We start from the raw sequence: 24,303 nt of genomic DNA on the forward strand, positions 1-24,303 counted from the left end.
GCGGCTCCTGGAGCGCCATCCTGCCAGGGGGAGAGGGTGGCAGCTTTCCCAGGCCTCGCTCTCCACCCTGAAACGTCCCCCTAAATCCTGAGGCCTCTCTACTGAGAAGCGTCGCTCACAGACAGTGGAGTGCTGTCGCCTCATGAGTTACCTGTTTCTTGGTTTTTATAGGAATTAAGAGAAACACATAATAAGCAGCAACTCCAGAAGCAGAAGTCCATAGAGGCCGAGCGGCTGAAGCAGAAAGAGCAGGAGCGAAGGATCATCGAGTTAGAGAAGCAGAAGGAGGAGGCCCAGAGGTGGGTCTCTCCGGGGTCTTTCCGGAAGGCACCGCGTGTCTGCTCTGTGCCTGCTTCTCCGGGGTCTTCCGCACAGAAAGAGCCTTCCGTGTGCGTGTGTGTGTCTGTGTGTCTGTGTATGTGCGCACACACACACGTGTGTGTATAAATCTTTCACTAAACGGCCCAGGTGTTGGCGTGTTCCCAGAGCTCCCGGTTCCGGCGCCGTCAGCGGGGCGGGGCCCGGGCGCTCCTCTGCGTGCCGGCGCCCGCACCCTTCCCGGCGCAGCCTCCCCCGGGCTGGCCGCCTCTTCCTCCTCTTCCTCCTCTTCCTCCTCTTCCTCCTCTTCTTCCTCTTCCTCCTCTTCCTCCTCTTCTGCAGCTGCCACTAAATTTCAGACTGGGAGGTGGGCACGGCCGTGTGTGTCTGTCTGCGTGTCCGTGGCCCGCACTGTGACTTCCCGCAGTGACTTGTAGACGTTTATCTTTACCTGTTGGTGTGTCTGATTTTGTTATTGGATATTTGCTTTTTACGTTTCCACTAATTTTAGACACAAATGACCAAATATCCCAATGAGACAGTGTAAGTCATAAAGACGGATTATTGAATTTAGACAAAAACACGAAGAGGCGGCCGCTGACTTTGTGGCCGGCTCCGTGCCCACGGAGCAGCGGGCGGCGGGCGGCGGGGTTTGGTTACGCAGGAGCAGCAGCTGAGCCTGTGCTGGTTTCTCTCCTGCGAGGTGGGGGGTGGGGGGGCGTGAGTGGTTGTTCATGGAGGTTGTGTCTCGTGCTCGTGGCTCTGGTGTGTGGCAGGTGTGTACCACTAAAGCTGGGAAGCGGTTTTGTTATTGTTCTAACCAGTTGCTCATCCACCTCAGAAATCAGAGCGTCTTTCTGTGATTCTCTTTCGGCTGTGGTTTCATCTCAGAGCCCCCCCCCCCCCGCCCCCCCGCGCCCCCCCCCCCCCAGCGCCCTATCCGGAGGCCGGGCGTTAGCATCTCATTGGCCGGATGTGGTTCCGTGCTGGACAGGAGCCGCTTCCCCCCAGTAACCAAGGTCTCGTCGGCAGGCGGGCTCAGGAGCACCTGCCGCAGGACGAGGAGCAGCGGCCGCGGCGGCCCCGGGAGGAGCAGCGCCCCCGGAGGGAGGACAGCGCCAGGAGGAAGGACGGCGAGGACAGAGGCAAGCTGGAGGCGCAGGACAGGCTGGGCCGGCTCCTCCCGCAGCACCAGGAGCCCGCCGCGCCCGCCGGCCTCGCGCCCTGGTCCGCCGCAGGTACGGAAGCCGGACGTCTGTCCCCCGTTTCTCTGAAGATCTCCACGTCCCCAGCCTGTCCTGCTGTGCAAAGGGGGCCAGGCCAGGCTCCCTGTTTGGGACAGAGCAGCTGCTCGTTGGGCGTCAGGCTCTGGTAACTGCCACCCTGCCAACCTGTGCTGCGTCCCAGCAGTGCGTGCGCTTCACTGAGACCCGGGTTCCCGGGAGAGGCCGTAGCCTCGCCTGCCCCCCGCTCCGGCTCCCGCTGGGGTTCTGAGCTGTCCCGGGGCAGGAAGTGGTCCGCCTGGCTGCCTGCGTGGGCCGCAGCAGACGGCTGCCCCCTTCCTAAGAGCGAGGCTGCTTCTGCCCTTCGGTCATAGCTGCCCGCTAAGTAATGAAGCGTGGGAAACCTAGAAAGAGCTGGGAGGCATCCCTCACCCAGAGGCAGGCTGGGTGGGTTTTTAGAGTTCTGTGCGGCGGCAGCTGCTGGGCTGCTTGGCAGAGAGCACTGCGGAGTGGAGTGATGCCTCTGTGGGTGAATGACATGGAGGCGGCTGGTGCCCGGAGGGAAAGACAGACGGTCTGTGAGGCTGGCTTCCCGGCGGCGGGAGGGCGGGAGGAGGCTGCCTGCTGGGCCCGCACCTGCACGCCCACGGAGCTCGCCCCGGGAGGAGCCGGCAGACCCCCGGGAGCCCCGCACGGAGGCGGAAGGTGTTCTCCTGTGAAAATCGCTTCCCCGTGACGGTCACGGCAGCTAGCTTAGTCTCTGGTGTTGCTTCCTAGTCAGGACTTGCTCCTTCGGTCAGTGGGCGTCCCGCGGCGCAGCCCCTTCCAGGCCACGGGGGCAGCTCCCGCCCCGTCCTCAGGGAAGCAGACGGGCAGCGAACAGCGAACGTGGGCAGACAGAGGGCATGCTCAGTCCTGCCGGCCGGGTCCACACTGTCCTCTGCTCCCGTGCATTTTTAAAACTTTTATTTCGTTTCAAACCTGATTCATTTCACCTCGGGTCCGTGCCAGGCGCATGCGCTCCCCTCATCAGGCGGCCGCGGTCCCTGGTCCCGGTGGGGCCGGGGTCTGTGGGCGCACGCAGGCCCAGGCAGCAGCACGGCACGTGTGTGTTTGGGAAGCTGGGCTTCTCGGCCTCTCCAGGCACTTTCTCGTTGGCGAGGCCCGACCGGGGGTCCCATTGGATCTGCCGGGTGCCCGGGGCCTCGGTGCGCCCAGGCCTGGGGGCTGGAGCCTTAGCTTCTCTGCACTCGGCATTGGGGTGACCTCTGCCTAGAGGGTCCGCTCTGGTGGGTCCGGGGTGCCGGCATCAGATTCGGCTCCCGGCAGGGATGTGCTCAGAGGCCCTGGGGGATGGAGGTTCGGTGCTGAGGAGGCGGTAGAGGGGACAGCAGCTATTGGCTTGTCATGCATTCGTGTCCCCGGTAAAGTTTTTTTTCCCGTCTCCCCGCCCCCTCTGTGCACAGAAAAAGGCCCGCTCACCATCGGCGCCCAGGAGAACGTGAAGGTGGTGTACTACCGCGCGCTCTATCCCTTTGAGTCCAGGAGCCACGATGAGATCAGCATCCAGCCGGGCGACATCGTCATGGTAAGGGCGGCCCGGGCAGTGCCCACTGTCCTGGGCGGCACTGACTGACTGCTCTGAGCTCGTCAGGGCGGGAGAGCCAGCAGCCCCGCCCTGGTTTCCGAGCGGAAGGCTGTCATTAGAACGGGAGAGGACCCCTACCCTGTACCATGGCCTGGAACCAGAGCCGGTGCTGCTAGCACAGCCAGCGTGTTTCTGACGGGCCGGGCCGGCAGCCTCAGTGAGGTGACCCCAGCCTGCGGGGATCGCCAAGGAGCAGCTTTACGGGGAAAGGCTCCGGCAGCATTTCCGTAGCTGCCAGTTAAATACCTTCTTGCGATTGTGACGGAAACACAGGGGCCCGCTTAAGAAAGCAGAAAGCCATGTGGTGACCTCAGATATTTTCTAAAAGAAAGCGCTGCCTCCATCTGGCTCTCAGCTTCAGGCGCAGCGTCTGGAAGTGGCCCCTTGGCGGCGGCGCGCACTGAGGGCGGCGGGCGGCGGCGGCGGTGTTTTAAAGGAGGAGGACGGGGTGGAGGCCCATGTTCCTTCTGCAGGACCCGGCTCCGAGGGAGGAGGGAGTGCCGTGACGCGTGCCCCCCGGGGCGCAGCTGAGCTCGCTCTGCAGGACGTGTGGCCGTTAAGGGGCCGGAGGGAAAGAACAGACATCGGTCCCGGCCCCAGCCATTTCCACGGCCTTTTCTCTGAGCGGGCTGGGAGGGCCCGAAGCTCAGGAGCCAGTGTGTCTCCAGCCGCTCCCGCCCCTCACAGACAGGGCCCTCCCTCTCACAGAGAGAGTGGCTCTGAGGAGCGGGCACCCTCCGGACGTGGCGGTGGTGCCAGGCCGGGCCCAGCCTCTCCCCACCCGCTCTGCGCTCCCCCCGCCTCGCCTTTGAACCGCCGCCCCTTTTAGAAGCGAGGAGACGCCATCAGACAGGCCTCGGTACACCCCGAGCTCCATGTTTTCATAATTGCATTTTGTTGCAACACATGTTGCAGAAAAGTGAGTGGTCTTCTCGAGATAAGGGAGTGTTACAGAGTTACAGAGAAGCGCTAACAGATGCTCTGTATTTAACAAGAAGATACTGCTCTTTCTTTGCAGTGTGAGTTTTTTACAATGACGGTGGGTCCTTTTCCTTAAGTCGGCTTGGTAGACGAAAGGTTAGATACACTGTGAGAATAAGCCTTCATTAAACATCTGTTCTGCTTGCTTTCAACCTTTGCTTTCTGGTGGAGGTTAAAGGGGAACGGGTAAGTGCTCTGTGGCGTCAGGAAGTCCGCACCGTAGTTGGTGTTCTGTGCCTCTGAGTCCCCGCGTCCTGTGTGGGTGCCTCTCCGTGGGTGTGGTGGCGGTGGTGGCGGTCCGTGTGCAGTGTGTGGTGTGTGGAGTGTGTGGAGTGTGTGGAGTGTGTGGGGTGTGTGGAGTGTGTGGGGTGTGTGGAGTGTGTGGAGAGTGTGGTGTGTGGAGTGAGTGGTGTGTGGAGTGAGTGGTGTGTGGAGTGAGTGGTGTGTGGAGTGTGTGGTGTGTGGAGTGTGTGTGGTGTGTGGAGTGTGTGGTGTGTGGAGTGTGTGGGGTGTGTGGAGTGTGTGGAGTGTGTGGAGTGTGCGGTGCGTGGTGCTGACAGAACCAGGAAGGAAAAGGCGTGCAGACGGACAGGCTCCCTCGCGGGGGCTCATCCGAAGGCTCTGTATTTGGCAAGTTGTTAGGTCAAGTCTGCCTCGGCCACGGACAAACACAGGCGCCAACACAAAAAGATACAATTCTAAAAATAATTTTTTAAAAAAGTGATTATTGGAATAACTTATGGCTAAGAAATATACCTGTAGCTTAAAACCAGAAGCCATAAATGACAAAAGCGGACAGGTTTGACAATATAAAAAATTAAAATGTATACATCACAAAGTACACGAGAGACAAAAGGTCAATATCTGTATTGTGTAAAATATTCCAAAAGATTAACATGAAAGAAACACAATCAGAAAAGCTGGTGGAGGATATGAAGAGACAGGCAGGTGACGAAAAGTAGATGAGTTAAAAAAAACAAAAGATCATCCATCTCATTGGTGATCCGGAAAATGCAGTTGAAAAACGAGATAGTGTTTTCCATCTCTCACCTGAGCACGCGTGAAAGCTCGATTCGGCCCCGCTCTGCCGGTGTGGCACGTGGTGGCTTAGACTTGGCTCTGTCCTTTGGCAAAACCTCTTCAGGCTTCAGATCCTCCGAGAGTCCGCTATTCTCCCTCCTCCGGCGGTTTTGGCATGTGTGCAGAGCATGTGCACATGGCTGTCCGCAGTGTATGGTCCAGGCAGGAGGCCCCGCAGGGCTGGCTGTGGGAGGGGTTCCATGAATCCCAGGGGAACTAACAGTCAGCCTGATGGAGATGTGTGACAACTGGAAATCCACATCAGCAAACAGGCTTTCCAGTCAGACCCAGAAGCAGCATGGAGCTTGCTGGGTTTTGGTTAAGGAAAAGCTGTGTGTATGTGAATGCTTATGTGCAGTTAACAGTCTTGACACACAGACTCAAACTGTTAACAGCAATTGCCACTGGGCAGTGAAGAGGCTTTCGTGTTTAATTTTATCTACTTCTGTGTTATTTTCATGTTTATACGTGTGTGGACACTGTAATTCATAGCAAACCCTGAAAGTAAGTCCGGCTTTGGTGGGTACCAACCAGCATGTCCACCGGGATGGCAGAGTGGGGCACACGTACACGCGGAGCGCAGCAGCAGGAAAAGAAGGCTTTCTTCCTCGTTAAACCTCATCTCTCTTCTTGCCAGCACCAGTCCTGACTCTGTGGACAATGTCTTCTCGGTTACCCAGCAAAGGAGGCCTCTTCAGCGGCTGTCAGCCACGGCGCCAGAACTTGTCTGCCTTATAGTTAGCATTTCTGTCAGAACAGCTTCACTCACGTGTGTCTGTTCTTCTCTGGATGGAGAATTTCTCTTAAAATAGCATCAGTCCCTTTAGTGTTCTCCCTTCCCCCCCGCCTTCCTCAGGCTCACCGCTCCCGTCCGCTCAGGGTGACGGTCACGGTCGTGCGGCGTGGCGGGCGCACACGTGGCTGCGGGCCGGCTCCCCGGCGGCTGTGACGGAGCGGAGGGCGCACGGCCAGGCGTGTCGTGGCCGCCGCCTCCGGCTCCGGGCGTCCGGGCGGAGTTGTGACAGCCAGGGGCAGTCTCCAGCCGCCGGACCCCAGCGGGGGGGACAGTGTTGTGTCCCCATGTTCCCGGGAGGCCTGTGTGTCCAGGGGCAAAGGCGGGAACCTGGCTGCTCTGTCCCAGCACGGCCCCGTGAGCGGCCGAGTCCCCAGAGCGCCCCGTCCCGCTTGGTCCTGCTGGGAGGGGGTCGGAGCCCTGTGTCCCTTCTTTGTGACTTGCCAGTGGCTTGAGGGGCGTTATTGTGAGTGGTTATTACTGTAAGGGGTTACCTCTCTGGCCCTTCCCATTCAGACGTGATGTCCGTGCAGACGCGGAGTTCCTGCCTGAGGCTCGGGGGCCGGTTGGCAGGGAACGTCCTGGAGGGGAGCCTCTGAGGCCCCTGCTCAGCCCACAGCCCTCCCTCGGCGGGGGCACCTGGCCCCTGGAGGCGGGAGGGCAGGCCTGCCCACCACGTGGGACGGGGCACTCCTGAGGGCTTCGGAGGTTGGCCAGCAGCCTGTCACCGGGGCAGACCCCGTGTCTGAGGGTGGGAGGCTGTCACCTGCCCACCCTGCAGGGGTCCAGCGGGCTCGGGGACGGGCTCCGGGCCGGAGGGTTCCCGGGCCTCTGGGCACGGCCTCCCCGTGAGAGCCAGAGGGTCCCGGGAGGGTGGCCAGGCCCAGGCCGGGCTGCACAGGAGCGGGGCCGGGAAGAGGGCAGCGCAGAGGCCCGGCCCGGGAGGCAGCTCAGGAAGCTCATGGAGCCCAGCGGGTGACTCACAGGTTGAACGTCGACCTAGGAACCAGGAGGTCACAGTTCAATTCCTCGTCAGGGCACAGGCTCGATCCCCAGTGTGGGGCGCGCAGGAGGCAGCCGATTGATAACTCTCTCTCATCATTGAAGTTTCCATCTCTCTCTCCCTCTCCCTTCCTGTCTGAAATCAATAAAAATATATATTTTTATGGGGCCGCCCCGAAAATGGAGTTAGAACAGCTGTGTGGGAGGCGGAGGACAGGGACTCGGTGTCAGCGGGTCACAGTCTGCAGAGCCCAGCAGCCTCCGAAGCAGGACTGCACTGTCTGCGGGACCTGCTGCAGAGCCTCCGCCCGGACGGCTCCTCCCGGGGAGTCCGCCCGCTCAGACCGCTCCCCCGAGGCAGCAGGGCCCCTTCGGGCCGAGCCGGCCCCTCCGGCCGAGTCACACTCCTGTCTCCCCCCCCCCCCCCACACACACCTGTGTAATTCAAGGAGGCGAGTGACTACCCCCCCCCCCCCCCCCCTTACACAGAATGCAGAGAGGTGCTTGGGCCTAGAGTTCTTTCCTTGCTTTTTTTTTGAAATTTGAATGGGTTAGACAACTGGTATTTTTGCCCTTTTTTTCTAAAATCACTGTTTAGGATGTGGGTTTAGTTGCTGGCGCCCTTAGCTTCCAGCTCTACGTAAGCACCCGTCCCGTTGTCCGTAATAGCCAGCTGGCCCCTGAGTGATGGCCGGCACTTGTCAGTTCCAGCTGTCCAAGCAGGTCGCTGTGGGCCTCAGGCCAGGCTCTTGGTGGGAACTGCCGTTATTAGGAACACCGAACCCCTCCGAGGTCAGAGCTCACTGCTGGCTCCCCCTTTGCTCAGGCCAGGGCTCGGGCTCCCTGCGCAGACCTGCCCGGGGTCAGACTGAGCTGCCGGGGTCAGGCGCAGAGCTGCCCGGGGTCAGGTTCAGAGCTGCCAGGGTCAGGCTGAGCCGCCGGGGTCAGGCTCAGAGCCTCCCAGGGGTCAGTCTGGGGGCCGGGCCTCGTCTGTGTGTCCAGCGTCTGCGCGCTGGTCAGACCTGCTTAGTTCAACCCTGTGGCTCTCCTGCAGGTGGACGAGAGCCAGACTGGAGAGCCGGGGTGGCTCGGAGGAGAGCTGAAAGGCAAGACGGGGTGGTTTCCTGCCAACTACGCCGAGAAGATCCCAGAAAACGAGGTTCCTGCCCCCGTCAAACCAGCGGCAGACCTGACCTCCACCCCCGCGCCCAAGCTGGAGGTGCGGGAGGCGCCGGCTGCTCCGGCCGTGGCTGCGGCCGAGCCCTCCGCCACCCCCAACAACTGGGCCGACTTCAGCTCCACGTGAGTGCGCCCCCTTGTGGGACCTGTGGGACTCTGCGTGGTGACCTTCCTTAGGGACTGTCACAGTCGGGGTGGAGCCGTGCCCGTCCCCGGCAGCGTGGGTTCCTCTCCGGGAACGGGGCTGATGCGCGTGGCTCCGTGATCGCTGGGCTGTCAGTCTGTCCGGGCCTGTCATTTCTGCGAAAAATGGAGACAGAGTTTCCTAACCGTCTCTGGCGTCCAGGCCAGCAGCAGCTCTGCAGCATGTCCTGCGTGTCCGCACTCCCAGCCGGGCAGAGCGAACAGGACTCCGGTCCTCGGCTCTGAGGGAGACAGGAGCTGCTCGGCCGCTCTCCTCTCCGTCTGACGGACGTGCAGAGAGGAGCGGGTGCCGGGGCCATGACGTGCCCTTGGTCCCCAGGAAGGGGATTGGAGACGGGGCAGCAGAGGCTGGGAGCGACAGCTGGGCCACTGCCCACTTGGCTAGAGACACGCATGCACGAGGCGTGCAGGTGTCTGACTCCCCCTCCCTCCCCGACCCCGGCCCAGGCACAGGCGCCGTGAGTGAAAAGCGCTTCCAGTTTTTCTCGAGTCGCACGTCCTTCAGGAAGGCCAGCTGGAGGGAGGGGCTGAGGTGGCCCCTCTCCCGCCATCTGGGCTGAGAAGCGCTGCCTGAGCCCGGGCGCAGCTCACAGAGGCCAAGGCCTGCCCTGCGGGCTGCGAGGCTGTGGCCCCCGCAGCGGGCTCCCTCCGGGAACGTGGCTGCGCAGTCGCTGCTGTCTCTTCGGGCCTCTTAGTTTAAGGTGACCAGACGTCCCGCTTTTTAACAATGTGTCCCGCATCCCGCAGTGTTTCTTTCAAAAAACCGGGACTTTTTAAAACGCCACGGGACAAATTGTTAAAAATCGGGACGTCTGGTCACCTTACCTCAGTTTCAGCCCCGAGCCAGGCCGTGCCGTCCACAAAGACACGGGCTTCCTTTCCGGCTGCGTTCGTGCCGCAGAGAGACGTAGAATGACCTGCTCGTGGGCCTCACGCCGGTGGGCTGGTTCCGGTCAGACTCAGCGGAGTCCCTGAGGTCAGGGCTGGTGGCGGTGGGCGGAGGGAGAAACGGCGCTGGGAGTGCGAGGCACATGCTGGCGCCTTCACACGTGGTGTGTGACCCTCTTCACCGACGTCGCTGCTCCGTCCCAATGACAGCGATGGTCAGGGCGGGTGCAGCTGGTGCCCGTGGTGAGCGTGTCTTCCCATCTGGTGTTTCCATGACCCTCCACCAGCCAGAGGTTCAGAGGGGCCTTCCCGTTGGTCAGCGAGGAAATGGTGGCTCAGAGGAACCGCTGTCACTGCCCGAGGCTCGCTGCCAGCGGGGAGCCGGCCCTCCACGTCCCAAGCTTCCTCCTCCCCATCTGGAGCCACGGGGCCGGGCTGGGCCGGGCTGTGTCCCGGGAGCAGCCGGTGGCCAGGAGGGCCTCTGCTCACGGCTGCTCCCCTGCAGGTGGCCCAGCGCGGCCGAGAAGCCCGACACAGACAGCTGGGATGCCTGGGCGGCCCAGCCCTCGCTCACCGTGCCCGGCGCCGGCCAGGTGCGGCAGCGGTCAGCCTTCACTCCGGCCACGGCCACCGGCTCCTCTCCGTCCCCGGTATTAGGCCAGGTAAGCAGCTGGGGTGTGTGTGTGGGGGGGAGGGGGGAGCCGCACATGCTGTGGGGTCAGCGGGGTCAGCAGGTGCTTGAGACTGGGCGGCCCATTAGAAGGAGCCTTGTCAGATGCGCCCAGCTCCGTCCCCCGCCGTCTGTCAGGGGTTCTAAGAAGGAACGGGAGCTGTCAGGGTCCGGGCGGGCCCTGGGCTGAGGTGCCAGCTGCTCACCGGTGGGGTTTCTTAGGTTTTCTGCTCCGGTGTTAGCCTCCCGACACCAGGCCAGCCTGGCCTGGTGAGGGGTGCCCGGGCAGCGTGGGCGTGAACTGACCGGAACGTGGAAGGGGCGCAGCGTTCGAGCGGCCAGGTCTCCACACCAGACCGTGGCTCCGGGAATGGCCGGCAGCTTGGAAAACAAGCCATTCCCGAGAAACGGGGTGTCTGTGCCCCGCCGTCCGCAGCGGCCCGCGTGCCCGGTGCGTTCCCCGAGACCGCAGGTCCCACCGTGACGAGCTGTGTCGTCCCCGCAGGGCGAGAAGGTGGAGGGGCTGCAGGCGCAGGCCCTGTACCCCTGGCGGGCCAAGAAGGACAACCACCTGAACTTCAACAAGAACGACGTGGTGGCCGTGCTGGAGCAGCAGGACATGTGGTGGTTCGGGGAGGTGCAGGGCCAGAAGGGCTGGTTCCCCAAGTCCTACGTGAAGCTCGTCTCCGGGCCCCCCCGCAAGCCGGCGGCCAGGTGCGTGTGGGCCGGGCTCTGCGGGGAGCACGGGCCTGGGGTCTGCTGGGCAGCTCTGTCCTCCGCGTCTGTACCTGTGGGAGGGGGGCCGTGTGACCGTGAGGGCGGCCTCGTAGTCATACGGGCTCACGTCCTGCCCGGGGGGAGCCTGGGAGTCTCTGCTCCCTTAACGCCCCCAGAGGGTTCTGTCTGGGGCCGTCCTGGCGGCCGTGTGGCGATGGCGCCTGAGCGTGGGAGGCTCAGCCCTCTCAGACATGCACCGGAGCCTCGGGAGCCGCCTCGGGGGGAGTGTTTTGCGGCTCCTCAGCAAGGTGGCTGTCTGACCATCCAGCCGCATGGGGTTCCAAACCAGCCGTGAGCTTGTAGAAGAGGAAATAGCAGATACACCCCCAGCGGCTGTCAGTCAGGCTCGGAGCAGACCGCACCCGGCTGCGTGTCCCGCACGCCCGGGCCGAGAAACAAGGGTGTGAGTGTGGAATCGGGGCCGGGCGCCTGTGTGTCTCAGCCAAGCGCCTGTTTCAGCTGGAGATTGTTCGCCGTGTTTAACACTGAACAGTTTTAGAAAAGAAGAACCGGTGTGTTTTGTACAATTTCCTTTGAAGGTGAAAACTAAAACACTCTCCCCTCCCCTTTCAGCTCGGACCCTGGCTCTTCAGACAGTCCCGCGCCTCTAAAGCGAGTGGCCTCACCGGCGGCCAAGCCGGCCCCCTCGGGAGAAGGTGAGTGCCCGGGGGGAGGGGGGTTGGGGGGGGGTTGGGAGCACCGCAGCCGGTGTGCGGTGAGCGAGGCCACCGGCTGCCCTCCGGTCGGATGGCCTGTGTGTGTGGCAGGTCAGCTGCTCAGGTGAGTGAGCCCGTGCACCACCGCCCTCGGTGGAGATTCCCAGTGCTGTCAGACACACGGACACAAGCCACTCCCTCCTCCTGTCTGAGAGCCATCGGAGTCCGGAGGGCCAGGCTTCCGAGCACGCTGGCAGCTGCTTGTAGACAGGCTGCTCTGGACCCGGACTGGAGGTTATGCCGTAGCCCCATCCGGCAGACTGTCCGGCGGCACCAGCATCACCTGTACTGTCCCAGACGGAACCGGAGTTCAGCTTCTAGGCTCCATGGAAGTAACCACGCCAGATTACTTAGGCCTGAAATTGCATTTTATTACCTAACAACCGATGGCTGTATTTCCTGGCCTCTGCTTCATGACATGACCCTAAGGATGCCTGTGCCGATGGTGACGCGGGTTTAAAAGGGACCGAAACCGCCTTCCTCAGGCTCCGACGGGACGTCCCGCCACGGGCCTCTGCTCCCTCCCAGCCGCTGCGTGGCTCTCGGGCCGGTGCTGCCGGCTCTCATGGCCGCGTCTGAGCAGCGTGGGCAGTGCCCAGTGTCTACCGGCTGGTAGTAACCCTCCCGGGCCCTGGCATACATGACCCGAGGCCAGACTGTCCATGCGGCTGTGGGCCTCAGGGGGATGGCTACATCCTAGGACGCCGTGGCTTAAGAAAAACAATCATCGAAGCAGTGGTTACCCTGGAGACAGCAGACTCACAGTGACCAGGTTCTTGTTCAGGGGGCGTTTTAGAGGCCTGTTTCTGAACGTCCAAGTGTGGTTATAGACGCTTACCGTCACTAACCCATCACCAGCATAGTTCTCTGTATCCACTTATCATCCCATCCTGATGATCTTTCCCGCTGTTAGAACGAGGCAGAAAGCTGTCCCACTCCCCGAGCTCAGGGCGTGGTGCCAGCTGAGTCTCCCTGGAGCGCCTCCCCCAGTAACCGTATAACGTTGGCCTGGCCCTCCTCAGGGGCGGCGGGAGCCACATTGACAGGCTGTGCGGTCACATGCGTGAGGGATTTAGAATAGAGGTCCGTGGCGTCTGCTGCTTCGGCCCCTCTCGCCTCCTGGTTACTCCCAGAGCACACCCGCAGCCGCGGACGGAGCATGCCCTGAGGCCTCCGCAGGTCTCCGACGGACCCCACACGTACGAACACGGGTGCCCTTTAGCCCGCCACCTGCGTGGTCTGCACGTTAGAAACACGTGCCCCCAGGAGAGTGCTGGCAGCCGGGCCGAGACAAACCCTTTACAGATAGGAACGGGCTGCTTGTCGGCACTGCATTCACCGTCATCACCTTAAACTAGACCCGCCAGGTGACACAGACTGCAGTGTGGGCTCGTCTCAAAACGGGCCTGGGGACAGCCAGCACGTGGTCAGTCCCAGAAGGGTCTCGGTGGTGCCCCCGTGTGTCGGCCTCACGTCCCTGCGTGTGGCAGGTGAGGGCAGCCACATCCTGCCGCCGCCTCAGGTCCGCGCCCGCTGACTGCTGAGGCAGCCGGGGAGCTGCTGAAGTCACCGGGCATTTTGAGAGTTTATTGAAATTTGGCTCCATTTCTGAGAAAGTGCCTTTTACATGCAGGGATCCCAGGGGAAGCATTGCCCCTCACCGCACTGGGCGGCAGGACATGGTGCTCTCACACAGTGCCCCTCATAAAGGGAACGTGTGGGGTGCAGTGTGATTCTTTATTGATTAAAAATATGTAAATGCTGAGGATAAATGGAACCCTGTATTTAGTTCAGCGTCTAGTAGGGGTGTCGAACTCAATCAGAGAAGGGGCCAAAATCTAAAATCCAGCCTAAATCTCGGGCCGAATGGTTTACTGAACAGTCATAAACTGACAATGTCATAAACTGACAGCGGAGTGCAGTGATGACAGCGCGGTGCGGGCCACATTGCAAGGCCTGGCGGGCTGGATTTGGCCCGCGGGCCTTGTGTTTGACACATGTGGTCTAAGGCTTGTGGCTGGTGATCCTGGTTAGCCTGTGATGGGGTTTCTAATTAAAAAGGAGGATTTCCTCTGCAGTACTCCCTCCCACCCAGACAGAAGAGAACATCAGCTCTTATTCTTTTCTTTTTTTTTTTTTTAATATATTTTATTGATTTTTTACAGAGAGGAAGGGAGAGAGATAGAGAGTTAGAAACATCGATGAGAGAGAGTCATCAACCAGCTGCCTCTTGCACACCCCCTACTGGGGATGTGCCCGCAACCAAGGTACATGCCCTTGACCGGAATCGAACCCGGGACCCTTCAGTCCCCAAGCCGACGCTCTATCCATTGTAGCTCTTATTCTTAAGACTGAATCACATGAGTGATGAAGCGTAAGAAACCGATTTTTCTCTTCGATTTGTTGGAAAAGGCTCTGATTTCTGGGCGGGCTGCGCACTGCTTTGTCACCGCTGGGAAAGCACTGCTCGCAGGGACCTGTGTCAGGTGCCGCCGGAGCGGAGGCACAGCCGCTGAGCGATGGGAAGGGGGTCAGAGCAGAGACCCACAGGGGACTGTGGCTTCCGCGTGGGGAGCCCGTTCTGCCGCGTCTGCACTCGAATGGCCGTAGCTGCCCAGTTTAATGAGACAGCGTGCGTTTTCCCTTCGTGCTCTACAGCTTTCTGCCGTTTGTGTGGGCACAGGAGGTAAAAGTTTACACTCGGGCATCGCATAATGAAAGGCATGCCTTATTTGGTTGGCATGAAGGGCACTCTGCTGTACCCAAAGCTAACCAGAATGTGACTCGGTCCCCGCAACACGGAGACACATCTGCCGGGCACACGGGAGCGGCAGTCTGGGCGCTCAGTAACTGTTCAGACATGCAGCGTGTTCCCTCCTGGAGGAGGAAGGACGCAGCGCGGGCGGGGGCTGGCGTCCTGTCCCCGCGGGGCTGAGTGGCCTGAGCCGCGGCGGTTCGCGGCCAGGGCCTGAGACTGTATTCACCTGTGACCTGCCTTTCTCTCCAATGGCTCCATCCTCACCTCCGTGCTCATGAACTTTCTTCCGCAAAGCTGTCTGGGCTTCTGTCAACAACACGCTCTCCGCGTGTCTCCCTGCTTCTCTCCCCCAGAGTTCATTGCCATGTACACTTACGAGAGCGCTGAGCAAGGCGACTTGACCTTCCAGCAAGGGGATGTGATTTTGGTCACCAAGAAAGATGGGGACTGGTGGACAGGAACAGTGGGCGACAAGTCCGGAGTCTTCCCCTCTAACTATGTGAGGCTCAAAGACGCAGAGGTAAACGCTAACTCTTCCTCTCCGCAGCGCTCTCCGCAGGGCGGGCCTGCGCGTGGGACGTGGTGGGGCTGGCTGACTCTGCGGGGTGGCTGCTGAGACAGTGTGGCCTGGCATTTGGTGCCGACCACGGAGAACGCCCAGGCTGCGGAGGCCGCTGCCCGGTGCCCGCAGCAGCGGGCAGTGCTCAGTGCGGTCCCCCTTCCCGCGTGGGCTGATGGAGGATCAGAGACGTTCTTACTCGGCCTTCACGCCCGCTGCTTCGGGGTTCCCCGGAGGGACACGGCGGCGTTTGGCCGTGTGAGGGCAGTGCCTGGGTGACACTGCCCGGAAGACGGGCAGGAGGGCGTGTCTGAGCCACGTGTTTGCCGACACCGCAGGACGACACGGGGTCCCGGAGGCGGGCCTGCTTTGGCCTCAGTGTCTCTGCGGCTGCGGGTCTGCGTGCGCGGTCAGGCTGCTCCACGTGGGATACGGCCCTCGTTAAATGCGCTCTGAACGCTCAGTGGCACACACTGGTCTCGAGACGGTATGAGTTTAATGAAGGGGGGTGTCCCCGGGTGCGGGAGCCCCCCTTGTGGGGGCCAGCTCCACGTTAGTACAAGGGTTCCAGGGTGTCCGTGCGGTGACAGCATTGCTCAGACACAGACCAGCAAGGACCGGCCGTCGGCTCGGCTGCGCTCCCCTCTCCTCGGACTTCCTATGCCCGTCAGATCCCAGAGCCCCTGCCCAGCTCAGCGTGGACACAGTGACCTTTGAAGCTGGGGGTAGGGGTGGGGGCGAGAGAGGGGGTGGGGTGGGGGGTAAGAGGGGTCCCAGCCTCCGCAGCCCGGCTGCCCTGGGAGAGAGGCTGGGCCTGCAGCCTCCACCCCAGCCTCCCCTCCCCTCGGCGCAGGGATCCTCCTCCTGTTCCGGCTCTCCTCGGAGGGTCCAGGACGGTCCTGCTTTCTGTGTTCCTGGCTGTGGAGTGAACCCACCGGGGAGGAAGCCCCTCCCTGGACAGCCAGCAGCCCCGGTCCCCAGAGACACGCAGATGACATTTGGGGGGGGGGGGGGGTGAGGGCCCGAAACGTGAAGCTGGCTTGTTATCACGCACGGCTTTTAAAGTGACTGCACCTTTCGGGTTAGTTAAAGCAAAGGCCATCACTTATATCTGAATGAAGTGCAGTTCTCTGTAGAACGCCACCGGAAGCCACTCAGTGAAAAGAGGCGCTGACATTTCTGAGGGAAAGATAGGTGGTAGGTAAGGTGCTTCCTGACCGCAGTCTGGAAGCATTGGTGGTGGGAGAGCTGGCAGTGCCGAGGCTGGGACACGTAGCTCCATGGTTCCACACCTACAGAACCTCCGAGCCAGCCGCCCGCCCTCCTTGGACGTGGCTCAGCGTGGACGTGCCTGCCTCCCACGGCACAGGCCTCGGCCTCGGGTCCCAGCGCCGCCTGTGGCTGTGGGCGGGGCTTCCTCCTGGGCCTCCGGCCGAGAAAGGCCCAGGGGTGCAGGGCTGAGCTCTGAGCCCCTGAGCCCAGAGCCAGTGGCACTGCCCCCCAAGGGAAGGCCAGGGAGGGAGTGTCGGCTACCAGCCTGCGGGAAGGCATTGCCACTCGCCCCCTCGCAGGCCGTCCTCCGTGTGCAGCCGGTGCACAGGGCAGAGCTGTGCTGTCCCCATTAGTGCTCGCCCTCTCCGTTAGTGCAGACGGCTCCGGGGTGCACCCTTCCCTCCGGCTTCCCTGGGAAATGGGAAGGAGCTGAGCACAGGGCTGGGCCAGCTGTGCTCCTGTGGAGGAGTTACATGTCTGACTCCGGTGCTCCGGAGGCTGAGCCGTGTTCCCATCCGAGGGTGCGAGTCACTCGGAGGACGGGAGGGAGGCAGGGATTCTAGCTCTGCTGACTGGCAGTGCCAGGAGCGTCCAGGGAACTCGGCAGGCGCTCTGGACACTCCATGGCTGGAAGCATGTCCTGCTCGTGTGGGTGGTGCGTCCCGCTGAGAGAGAAACGGGAGTTTAGGGTGAGAGGGTTAGGGCAGAGGATGGGTGGGGAAGGGTGTCTGACCTGCCACTGAAGTTCTTTTATTTTTAAAAGAAAACTCTAAAGGGAATGTAGCAAAATATTCCTATTCCTATGTCTTAAGTCTGGGCGCTGGCTCACGATGTGAAATGTGTCAGAACTGACATGTGAACAGGGAGCAGGAGATGGTGTGGAGGACATGGGCCTTGCGTGGCACTGGTGGACGCGGCGGGGACAGGGTGCCTGTGCCGCCCGGGCCCCGGCCCCTGGGCCTGCAGCCGCCTGCTCGCCCTCTCCGAGCAGAGAGCCAGGCCGCATGTTTAGGTGCGTCCTCTGCCCGTGTTCCCCACTCCCGTCAGGAGACCCAGTGCCGTTGTTTGCAGGAAGGAGGGGGCTGGGGGCAGATCTGTGTCACGTTAGTCATTTTAAGTTGCATGACTGAAACTCTGCCGCGTGCCAATGAGACCTTCTGTCTGTTTTAAGGGCTCTGGAACCGCTGGGAAAACAGGGAGTTTAGGAAAAAAGCCTGGTAAGTCCCCGCGCTTCCCTTCCAGTGTCGTCAGCTCAGGGCTCCGCTTCGGGGGAGTGGCTGCCGCTGAGCTGTCCCCCGCAGGGCCGGGCTTACCTCCGCCCTGAGCCAGCCGCTGGAGCGAGAGGGCTGGGCGGCTGCTGCCACCGGCCTGGGGGGCCAGGACATCCGGGGTCAGAAGGTCACTGGCCTGGGCTGTCCGCACCGGGCTCTCGGGGTCTAGACCGTCCTCGGGGCTCGGGCTGTGTGCCTTAGAGGAGGGGGCGTACCGTCCGGGGTGCTTCCCCTCTCCCTCTCCACCTCCCTCCCCGAGGAGGATGGAGCATGGGGAGGGCCGGCGGAGGGGAGAGCAGTGCCGGTGTCGCTGCAGGGGCAGAGAAGGATCTTGCCCTCCCGCCCCCTGCCCAGCGGCCATGCCCCGAGCCGCGTGCTGCTAGGATGGTCCCTGACGGGCTCCCCGTCGGGAAAGGGCTGTCTCCTTTTTCCCTGCTGAATTGTTTTTGCATAAACTTCCCGCCTTTACTCCAGGTTCTTCTTTAACTCAAAGCGAAGAGCAGTGGCCTGGCACTGGCACGGCTCCCCCGCTGTCAGGGTCACGCAGTGTGAGCCCCGACGCGGCCTGCGGACGGGGTGGGTCTAAGCCGCAGCCGAATGGGCAGAGCCGGCTCCGGGGTTCCGCTGCCCGTGTCCCTGTCTCCCCGTCGTGAGTGGGCGGCCAGAGGGCACGTGGACAGGAGGCCAGCTGTCGGGGAGGGGCCAGGACGGAGAGTGCTGGCCTTGGGGCAGCTGTGGAAGGACCGGCCGGGTCCCCCGCAGCTGCGGCCTGCGCGCTGCACCCCCACGTCAGCCCGGGCGGGCTCCCTCGAGAAGACGCCCCGAGTGGCGCTGAGGGCGGCCTGGGAGCGGGTGCGTCCTCTCGGGCGCCCTCCTCCCTGACGCGCGCCCGCCGCTCTTGTTTTCCAGAAATAGCCCAGGTCATCGCCTCCTACACGGCCACGGGCCCCGAGCAGCTGACCCTGGCCCCCGGCCAGCTGATCCTGATCCGGAAGAAGAACCCCGGAGGGTGGTGGGAAGGAGAGCTGCAGGTGGGTGCTGTCCGCGGCGGGGACTCCGGCCAGGGGGACGCGGGTCCCGCCCAGTCAGCCGCGCGTGGGTCTCGGGTACGTGCTGTGTTGTCGGGACCCGTTTGGTGCCTGAGCCTCGGCCAGCCGCAGCAGGACTCTGCGGGGGGAGATGCTGGGGACTCAGCTGGCGAGAGCGGGGCCGGAGAGGCAGCGACGAGGGTCCCCGAGGTCGCCCTGGGCCCTGCCTGTCCCAGGCGGAGCTCACCACCGGCCGTAAGGTCCAGTAGGAGGTTCTGTGTGTCCAGAGCCACCTCTGCCTCGTAGGAGTTTTAGTTCCTGTGTGTGTGTGTGTGTGTGTGTGTGTGTGTGAGAGAGTGCTCATGCGTGGGTGGTTTTGGCCTCTGTTTCGGTGAACGCAGCAGTATACCGGCCCCTGACTGGTCGCTCCTTCATGGACTAGTCAGGACTGAGCCCTGCCTCCTGCCCAGACTCCGAGTCCCACCCGGCCACACGCCTGTGAGTGCGCGGCGCCGGGTCTTGTGCTGATGAGACCACGTGCACCGTGTGACCGCCGTTTCTTTTTCTTTTTTTTTTTTTCTTTTTTTTTTTTATATATTTTATTGATTTTCCACAGAGAGGAATGGAGAGGGATAGAGAGCTAGAAACATAGATGAGAGAGAAACATCGATCAGCTGCCTTTTGCACACCCTCTACTGGATATGTGCCCGCAACCAAGGTACATGCCCTTGCCCGGAATCGAACCCGGGACCTTTCAGTCCGCAGGCCGACGCTCTATCCACTGAGCCAAACCGGTCCCGGCCGTTTCTTTCTTTTTAAATATTTCTTTATTGACTTCAGAGAGGAAGGGAGAGGGAGGGAGAGATCGAAACATCAATGAGGAGAGAGAATCATTGATTGGCTGCCTCCTGCACGCCCCACACTGGAGACTGAGCCCAAAACCCAGGCATGTAGCCCTTGGCTGGCATCGAACCTGGGGCCTTTCAGTCCGCAGGCCGATACTCTATCCACTGAGCCACACCGGACAGGGCGAGGGCCGCGGGTCTCTGAAAGCGGTGTCCAGTTTAGATTGCTGTGTGTGTGCATTTGCCTGTTCTGCACTAAGAGTCAGACGGGCGTGGGAGCTGGCTCGCCCCCGGCTGGGACCGAGGGCCGGCCCCTCACTTTCCTGCGTCACCCGGCCTGTGGGCGGTGCAGACACACGCCCGCCGTGCCTGCCACGGGCCTCGCTCATGGAAAGCACCCAGCAGACGGCGCTGTAATCATTCCTAAAGCCCCAGATCACGCGGGCATTAGCCAGAACCTTTCTGTGTTTACTTCTTTTTAAAAGTTTATTGATTTTAGAGAGAGAGGGAGGGAGGGAGGGAGAGGGGGAGAGCGGGAGAGAGAAACATGGACTTGCTGTTGTGTGCGCTTACTTAGGCACTCATGGGCTGACTCGGGTCTGTGCTCTGTCCTGTGTGTCGGGCTGAGCTGTGACCAGGCTCGGCCAGTCTTGCATCGGTGATGCAAGGGAGCAGGTGCACGCACTCGGGTGGCTCCATCTGAACTGTGTGCCACGGCGCCGGCCTCGGCCACTGACCGGTGGCCGCTGCTGCAGCTCCGGGTCTGCGGTGCGAGGTGGCCGTGCTCCCGGTGCGCTGCTCGCGCCCAGCTCTGCGTGCCCGTGCGGGCTCCGTTACGTGCAGACATCCTGAGAGAACTGAGCCTTGTACACGTATTGATGCCTCTTTTTTTTCCCAGGCTCGTGGGAAAAAGCGCCAGATCGGCTGGTTCCCTGCGAATTACGTGAAACTCTTAAGCCCGGGCACGAGCAAGGCCACGCCCACGGAGCCACCCAAGCCCCCGGCAGGTGAGCGCTTCCCCAGCCAGCGCTCCCCCCCCAGACCCCTCGTCCCGGCTTCCCACACGGCCCTGAGCGGCGGCTCCGCCGCAGAGGCTCCTGTCCCGGACGCGGTGCGGGCTCTGGGCTCCTGAAGGCCTGGCTGGAGGCCTGGCGCCGGCAGCTCGTGCAGCTTCGGCAGAGCCTGGTGGGGAAGGCCGTGGGGTGCTGTCCCCGAGGCTGGATCGCTCCCTGTGCCCTTCTGGGGAGCGGGGGTGGCGTGGCTCCCCAAAAGGACCAGAGCCGGGCTCCGCGCTGAGCGGCCGGCTGCCTGCTGGTGGAAGGGACCAGACTAGGGGCTGTGGCAGCATCGGAGCGGCATGTACGCCGGGCTCAGCCCGGGCGTGGGAGAGGCAGACCGTCCGGCCGCGTGGGCTGTGACCTGGTGGAAAGCGAGGGGAGGGCAGCCTGGGCCGGCAGTCAGGCTGGCAGGTGCAGTGACCGTTCCGGCCCCGGCTGGGCCTCCGGGCTGCGGCTCTGTGGGCAGAGGGTGCGGGCCAGCTGGTCCCCCGCGGGAGGCCTGGCTGAGTCCCCGCATCCGGGTGAAACCTCGGGACTAATTTGCTGGCGCAATGGGATTGGCTGGAGGGTTTGAAAACCTTAGCCTGCCAGCAAGTTGGTTACGAAAGATCATCTGGGCTGCTGCCCAACTCTGCACACGTCCCTGGAGTCCCCACGCCAGCAGTGAGAGCAGTTCATCCTCTAGATTCGTGGTCGGCAAACTCATGGTCCACAGAGCCCAACATCAACAGGACAGCGATTGAAATCTCTCCTGAGAGCCACATTTTTTAAACTTAAACTTCTTCTACCACCACTTCTTCAAAACAGACTCGCCCAGGCCGTGGTATTTTGTGGAAGAGCCACACTCAAGGGGCCAGAGAGCCGCATGTGGCTCTTGAGCCACAGTTTGCCAACCACGGAGCTAGGAAATGAGGCAGCAAGTTGTTCTAGAGTGCAGGCATTTCTCTTTCACACAGAATTGTGAGGTGCGAAGGTGTAGAGACTAGAGGTGTAGATTGGTTTCACTAAGGTTTGCAGTTTCCGGAGGTCACATGATCATTACCTCCCACCTTAACAACAGCCGGAGGCCGGCTCCCAGGCCACGTCCGAAGGTCCCACCGCTCAGGGACCTGTCCGTGCACGCACCCCCTTGTCACTGACTCTGCTGCTCACAGTGAACACGGCAGAGGAAGGCAGCAGTGGGACAGGGAGCCTCGGTCTTGGTGTTGGGCCTCTGGTCTGCCCTGTCGCTCACACTGCAGAGCCGTCCTGGGGGGAGGGGCAGGCTCCGTGCGGAGCTCACGCCCGCCTCCCCCGCAGTGTGCCAGGTGATCGGGATGTACGACTACACGGCGCAGAACGATGACGAGCTGGCCTTCAGCAAGGGCCAGGTCATCACCGTCCTCAACAAGGAGGACCCCGACTGGTGGAAGGGCGAGGTCGGCGGGCGCGTGGGGCTCTTTCCGTCCAACTACGTGAAGCTGACCGCGGACACGGACCCGAGCCAGCAATGTAAGTGCGGGGCCCGGCCCCTCGCCTCCGCGGTCACACATGCAGCATTGCTGGTCCCGCCCGCTCTGCGGGGCCGGGCCAGGCGCTCCCCGTCTCTTTGAAGACCTTCGGCAGGCACCCCGCCCTGTGGGCCGGCTTTGATTTCTCCTCCTCCGTAGCATGTCCCTCCCGCCCGCCCCTCCTTTTTGTTAAGTCATTTGGCACCATGCTGTTACATGCCTGATCATTTTCCTAGCTTGGATTTTGCTCATTGTTTTGTTTTGCTTATGTGTTGTTTTCCTCCTTTTTCTAGGAATCATATGTTGTCCATCCCCCCCTCAGGCTTGAAAGTCCTCAAAGAGACCCACTATCCCATATCACTGCCCAGAGGGATGATGGGAGATGCAGCCTTGATCATGTGACTTCCAGCATGATCACCTACTGCCTTCCGAGTAGAAGAACTCACTGCAGAGCAGTTTACCTCATTTGACCTTAGTTGCACGTGATGGCAACGTGGAGTCACTACTCGCAGAGATAGAAGCAAAAATTACACACACACAGGGTAGTGGGTCCTTTTGTGGCTTTCCTAGTGACTCACATTGACTGCCCCACCTTTGCACAGGTGCTTCCGATCGTTTTAAAATTATTTTTAAATACATATTTTAGCCTTTTAATAAAATAAATAAAGAGATTACTCCTTTGCTATTTTGGTTTTGCAAAAAGACCCACTATCAAGGAATGCTGCATGTGCTGTAAACGTCCCCTGTGTCCGTGAGGCTGAGGCGCGCCCGGCGGCGGGAGCAGAGGGTCAGTGCGTGTCCCAGACGCGTAGAACCAGCGATCGGCCGACGTGCGGTCTGTGTGTGTGTTCCAGACGTCCCCTGTGAGCATGTAACCACGCTGCACATAAGACAGGGGTCCGCCTGCGGCGATGGCATTGGTGTGCTGTGCGCGGCGGCCTCGCGGCCACCTGAGAGCAACTGGCTCTGTCCGGCTCAGAGAACCGGGTTGCGTTGGTGTTTTCTGTTCTGGGTTTAAACTCTGCGTGTTCTCATCCATACATCAGTAGGCGATGCCATCGGGTTGTCATAGCAACAGTATTACACAGTCTCCTCGTGTCTGTTACATGCGTGTTCTTCCAGTGACCTTTCACGGAATGACACATTTTGAACAAGTCATTTTCTTGACAAAGAATGTATAGACGTCTCCCTGCAGTTTCCGATGTTTACATTTCTAACCAGACCGGGGGCCTCCGCAGCGTGTCCGGGGCCGCGTCCCTGTCTGTAGGTGTCGTAGCCGAAGCCGGTGTGTCTCTGAACACGCGTGCCTGCAGCCCACAGCCCACAGCACGGGCGGGCGGGAGCCGCAAGCACAGCCGAGCCGCTCTAACCTGACTCTAACCCGTAGCGACCTGTGTGTCCGGCTCTCCCTGGGGACTGTGCTGGCTGCGGGGACCCTCGGCTCCCCTGCGCTTCAGTGTTTCCATGGATACGAATGTACAATATATAAATATACAAGCCTGCGGCTTTAACAACTGTAACTCCTCTTTGGAATAGTGACGTGTATAGATGATTAAATTCTTCCTATAAAAGCTCAACGGGTGTCTCTGTGTTCTTGCCGGGACCTGGCGGTGTGACGCTGCTGTCCACACGGGGGTGAGGCCGTGCCCCCGAAGCACAGACCTCACCTCCTCCGTGTCCTCCACGGCCTTCCCCCTGCACGCGCCCGCCCTGCCCGTGTGCCAGCTGCGGCCCCTGCAGCCTGGCCTCGACCAGAACCTCCTGCCGGCGAGCGGGCACCAGCTCACGGGGCCGGAGCTGTTACTGCTCCGCTGGCGGTGTGAGGGGGTGCGGGGTTCAAAACCCGTCTCCCCAAGGTGGTCACAGTAAGGGCCTGTTAACATCAGAAAGTCTGGGTAACGATGGCACGCTCACCCTCCCACACGGTCACCGTCCGTCCCGCCTCGCACATGCGTCGCCTGGCAGAAGTACACGAGTGCACGCATGGAGCCCTGACAGCTCACCGCCCTGCCTGCGGGTCCGCCCCTGCCTCTCGGGAAAGCCATTTCCTGCGGATCAGCAAACATTTGGGGATCCAAGGTGTGGGCGCCCCCCTGGGGTCCTGGGGTCAGTGTGTGTAAGAGATGAGGAGCCCAGTCCCCCCTTAGGAGAATCAGGAGGCCAGGCAGCAAGGAGCGGCCGGGGCGCGGGGGTGTCCAGGCGACACAGAACCTTCCCGGGGGAGGGGGCCTGGAGCTGAGCCCCGAGGAGAGGCAGGACCCCAGGGGGCCTCTGGGTGGAGGGTCCCGCACAGGCCCAGGGCAGGCAGCGAGCTTGGTCCCCGTTCCCGTCCCGGGGAGCACTCTCAGGCCCAGCCCCAGCTCTGCCGGCCTCCAGCCCAGGGTGCCTCAGCTCAGGGTGCCTCAGCCCGGGGTGCCTAGCCCGGGTTGGGCAGGAAGGGACGCGGCTGTCAGGATGGCCGGGCCCCTAAGGTCCGAACACCCTCCCGGGAGGCTGTCAGCACCCACTGCCTGGCGAGTGTCACTCAGCCCAGGCCTCTGACC

General features: G+C 61.7%; 1 protein-coding gene across 2 annotated transcripts in view; it reads left to right on the top strand.

Moving 5' to 3' along the window:
* The window catches only part of ITSN1 (intersectin 1), a 122,815-nt gene that overhangs the window by 74,636 nt on the left and 23,876 nt on the right, over positions 1–24,303 (top strand). The window contains exons 17-29 of one of the 2 annotated variants that reach the window (XM_084873584.1): positions 172–299; positions 1,351–1,556; positions 3,008–3,129; positions 8,100–8,347; positions 9,822–9,978; positions 10,492–10,700; positions 11,337–11,419; positions 14,591–14,757; positions 17,240–17,285; positions 18,249–18,370; positions 20,111–20,219; positions 21,570–21,761; positions 22,054–23,337. In XM_084873584.1, the coding sequence (XP_084729710.1) occupies positions 172–299; positions 1,351–1,556; positions 3,008–3,129; positions 8,100–8,347; positions 9,822–9,978; positions 10,492–10,700; positions 11,337–11,419; positions 14,591–14,757; positions 17,240–17,285; positions 18,249–18,370; positions 20,111–20,219; positions 21,570–21,761; positions 22,054–22,055 (1,791 nt within the window). In that variant the 3' untranslated portion in view covers positions 22,056–23,337. Of the gene's footprint in view, positions 1–171; positions 300–1,350; positions 1,557–3,007; positions 3,130–8,099; positions 8,348–9,821; positions 9,979–10,491; positions 10,701–11,336; positions 11,420–14,590; positions 14,758–17,239; positions 17,286–18,248; positions 18,371–20,110; positions 20,220–21,569; positions 21,762–22,053; positions 23,338–24,303 lie in introns of those variants that run through there. The other variant, XM_084873583.1, reaches the window with a different exon arrangement.

This window comes from Pipistrellus hanaki (assembly GCF_964339955.1).
Source record: "Pipistrellus hanaki genome assembly, chromosome: 2".
NCBI lineage: Eukaryota > Metazoa > Chordata > Mammalia > Chiroptera > Vespertilionidae > Pipistrellus > Pipistrellus hanaki.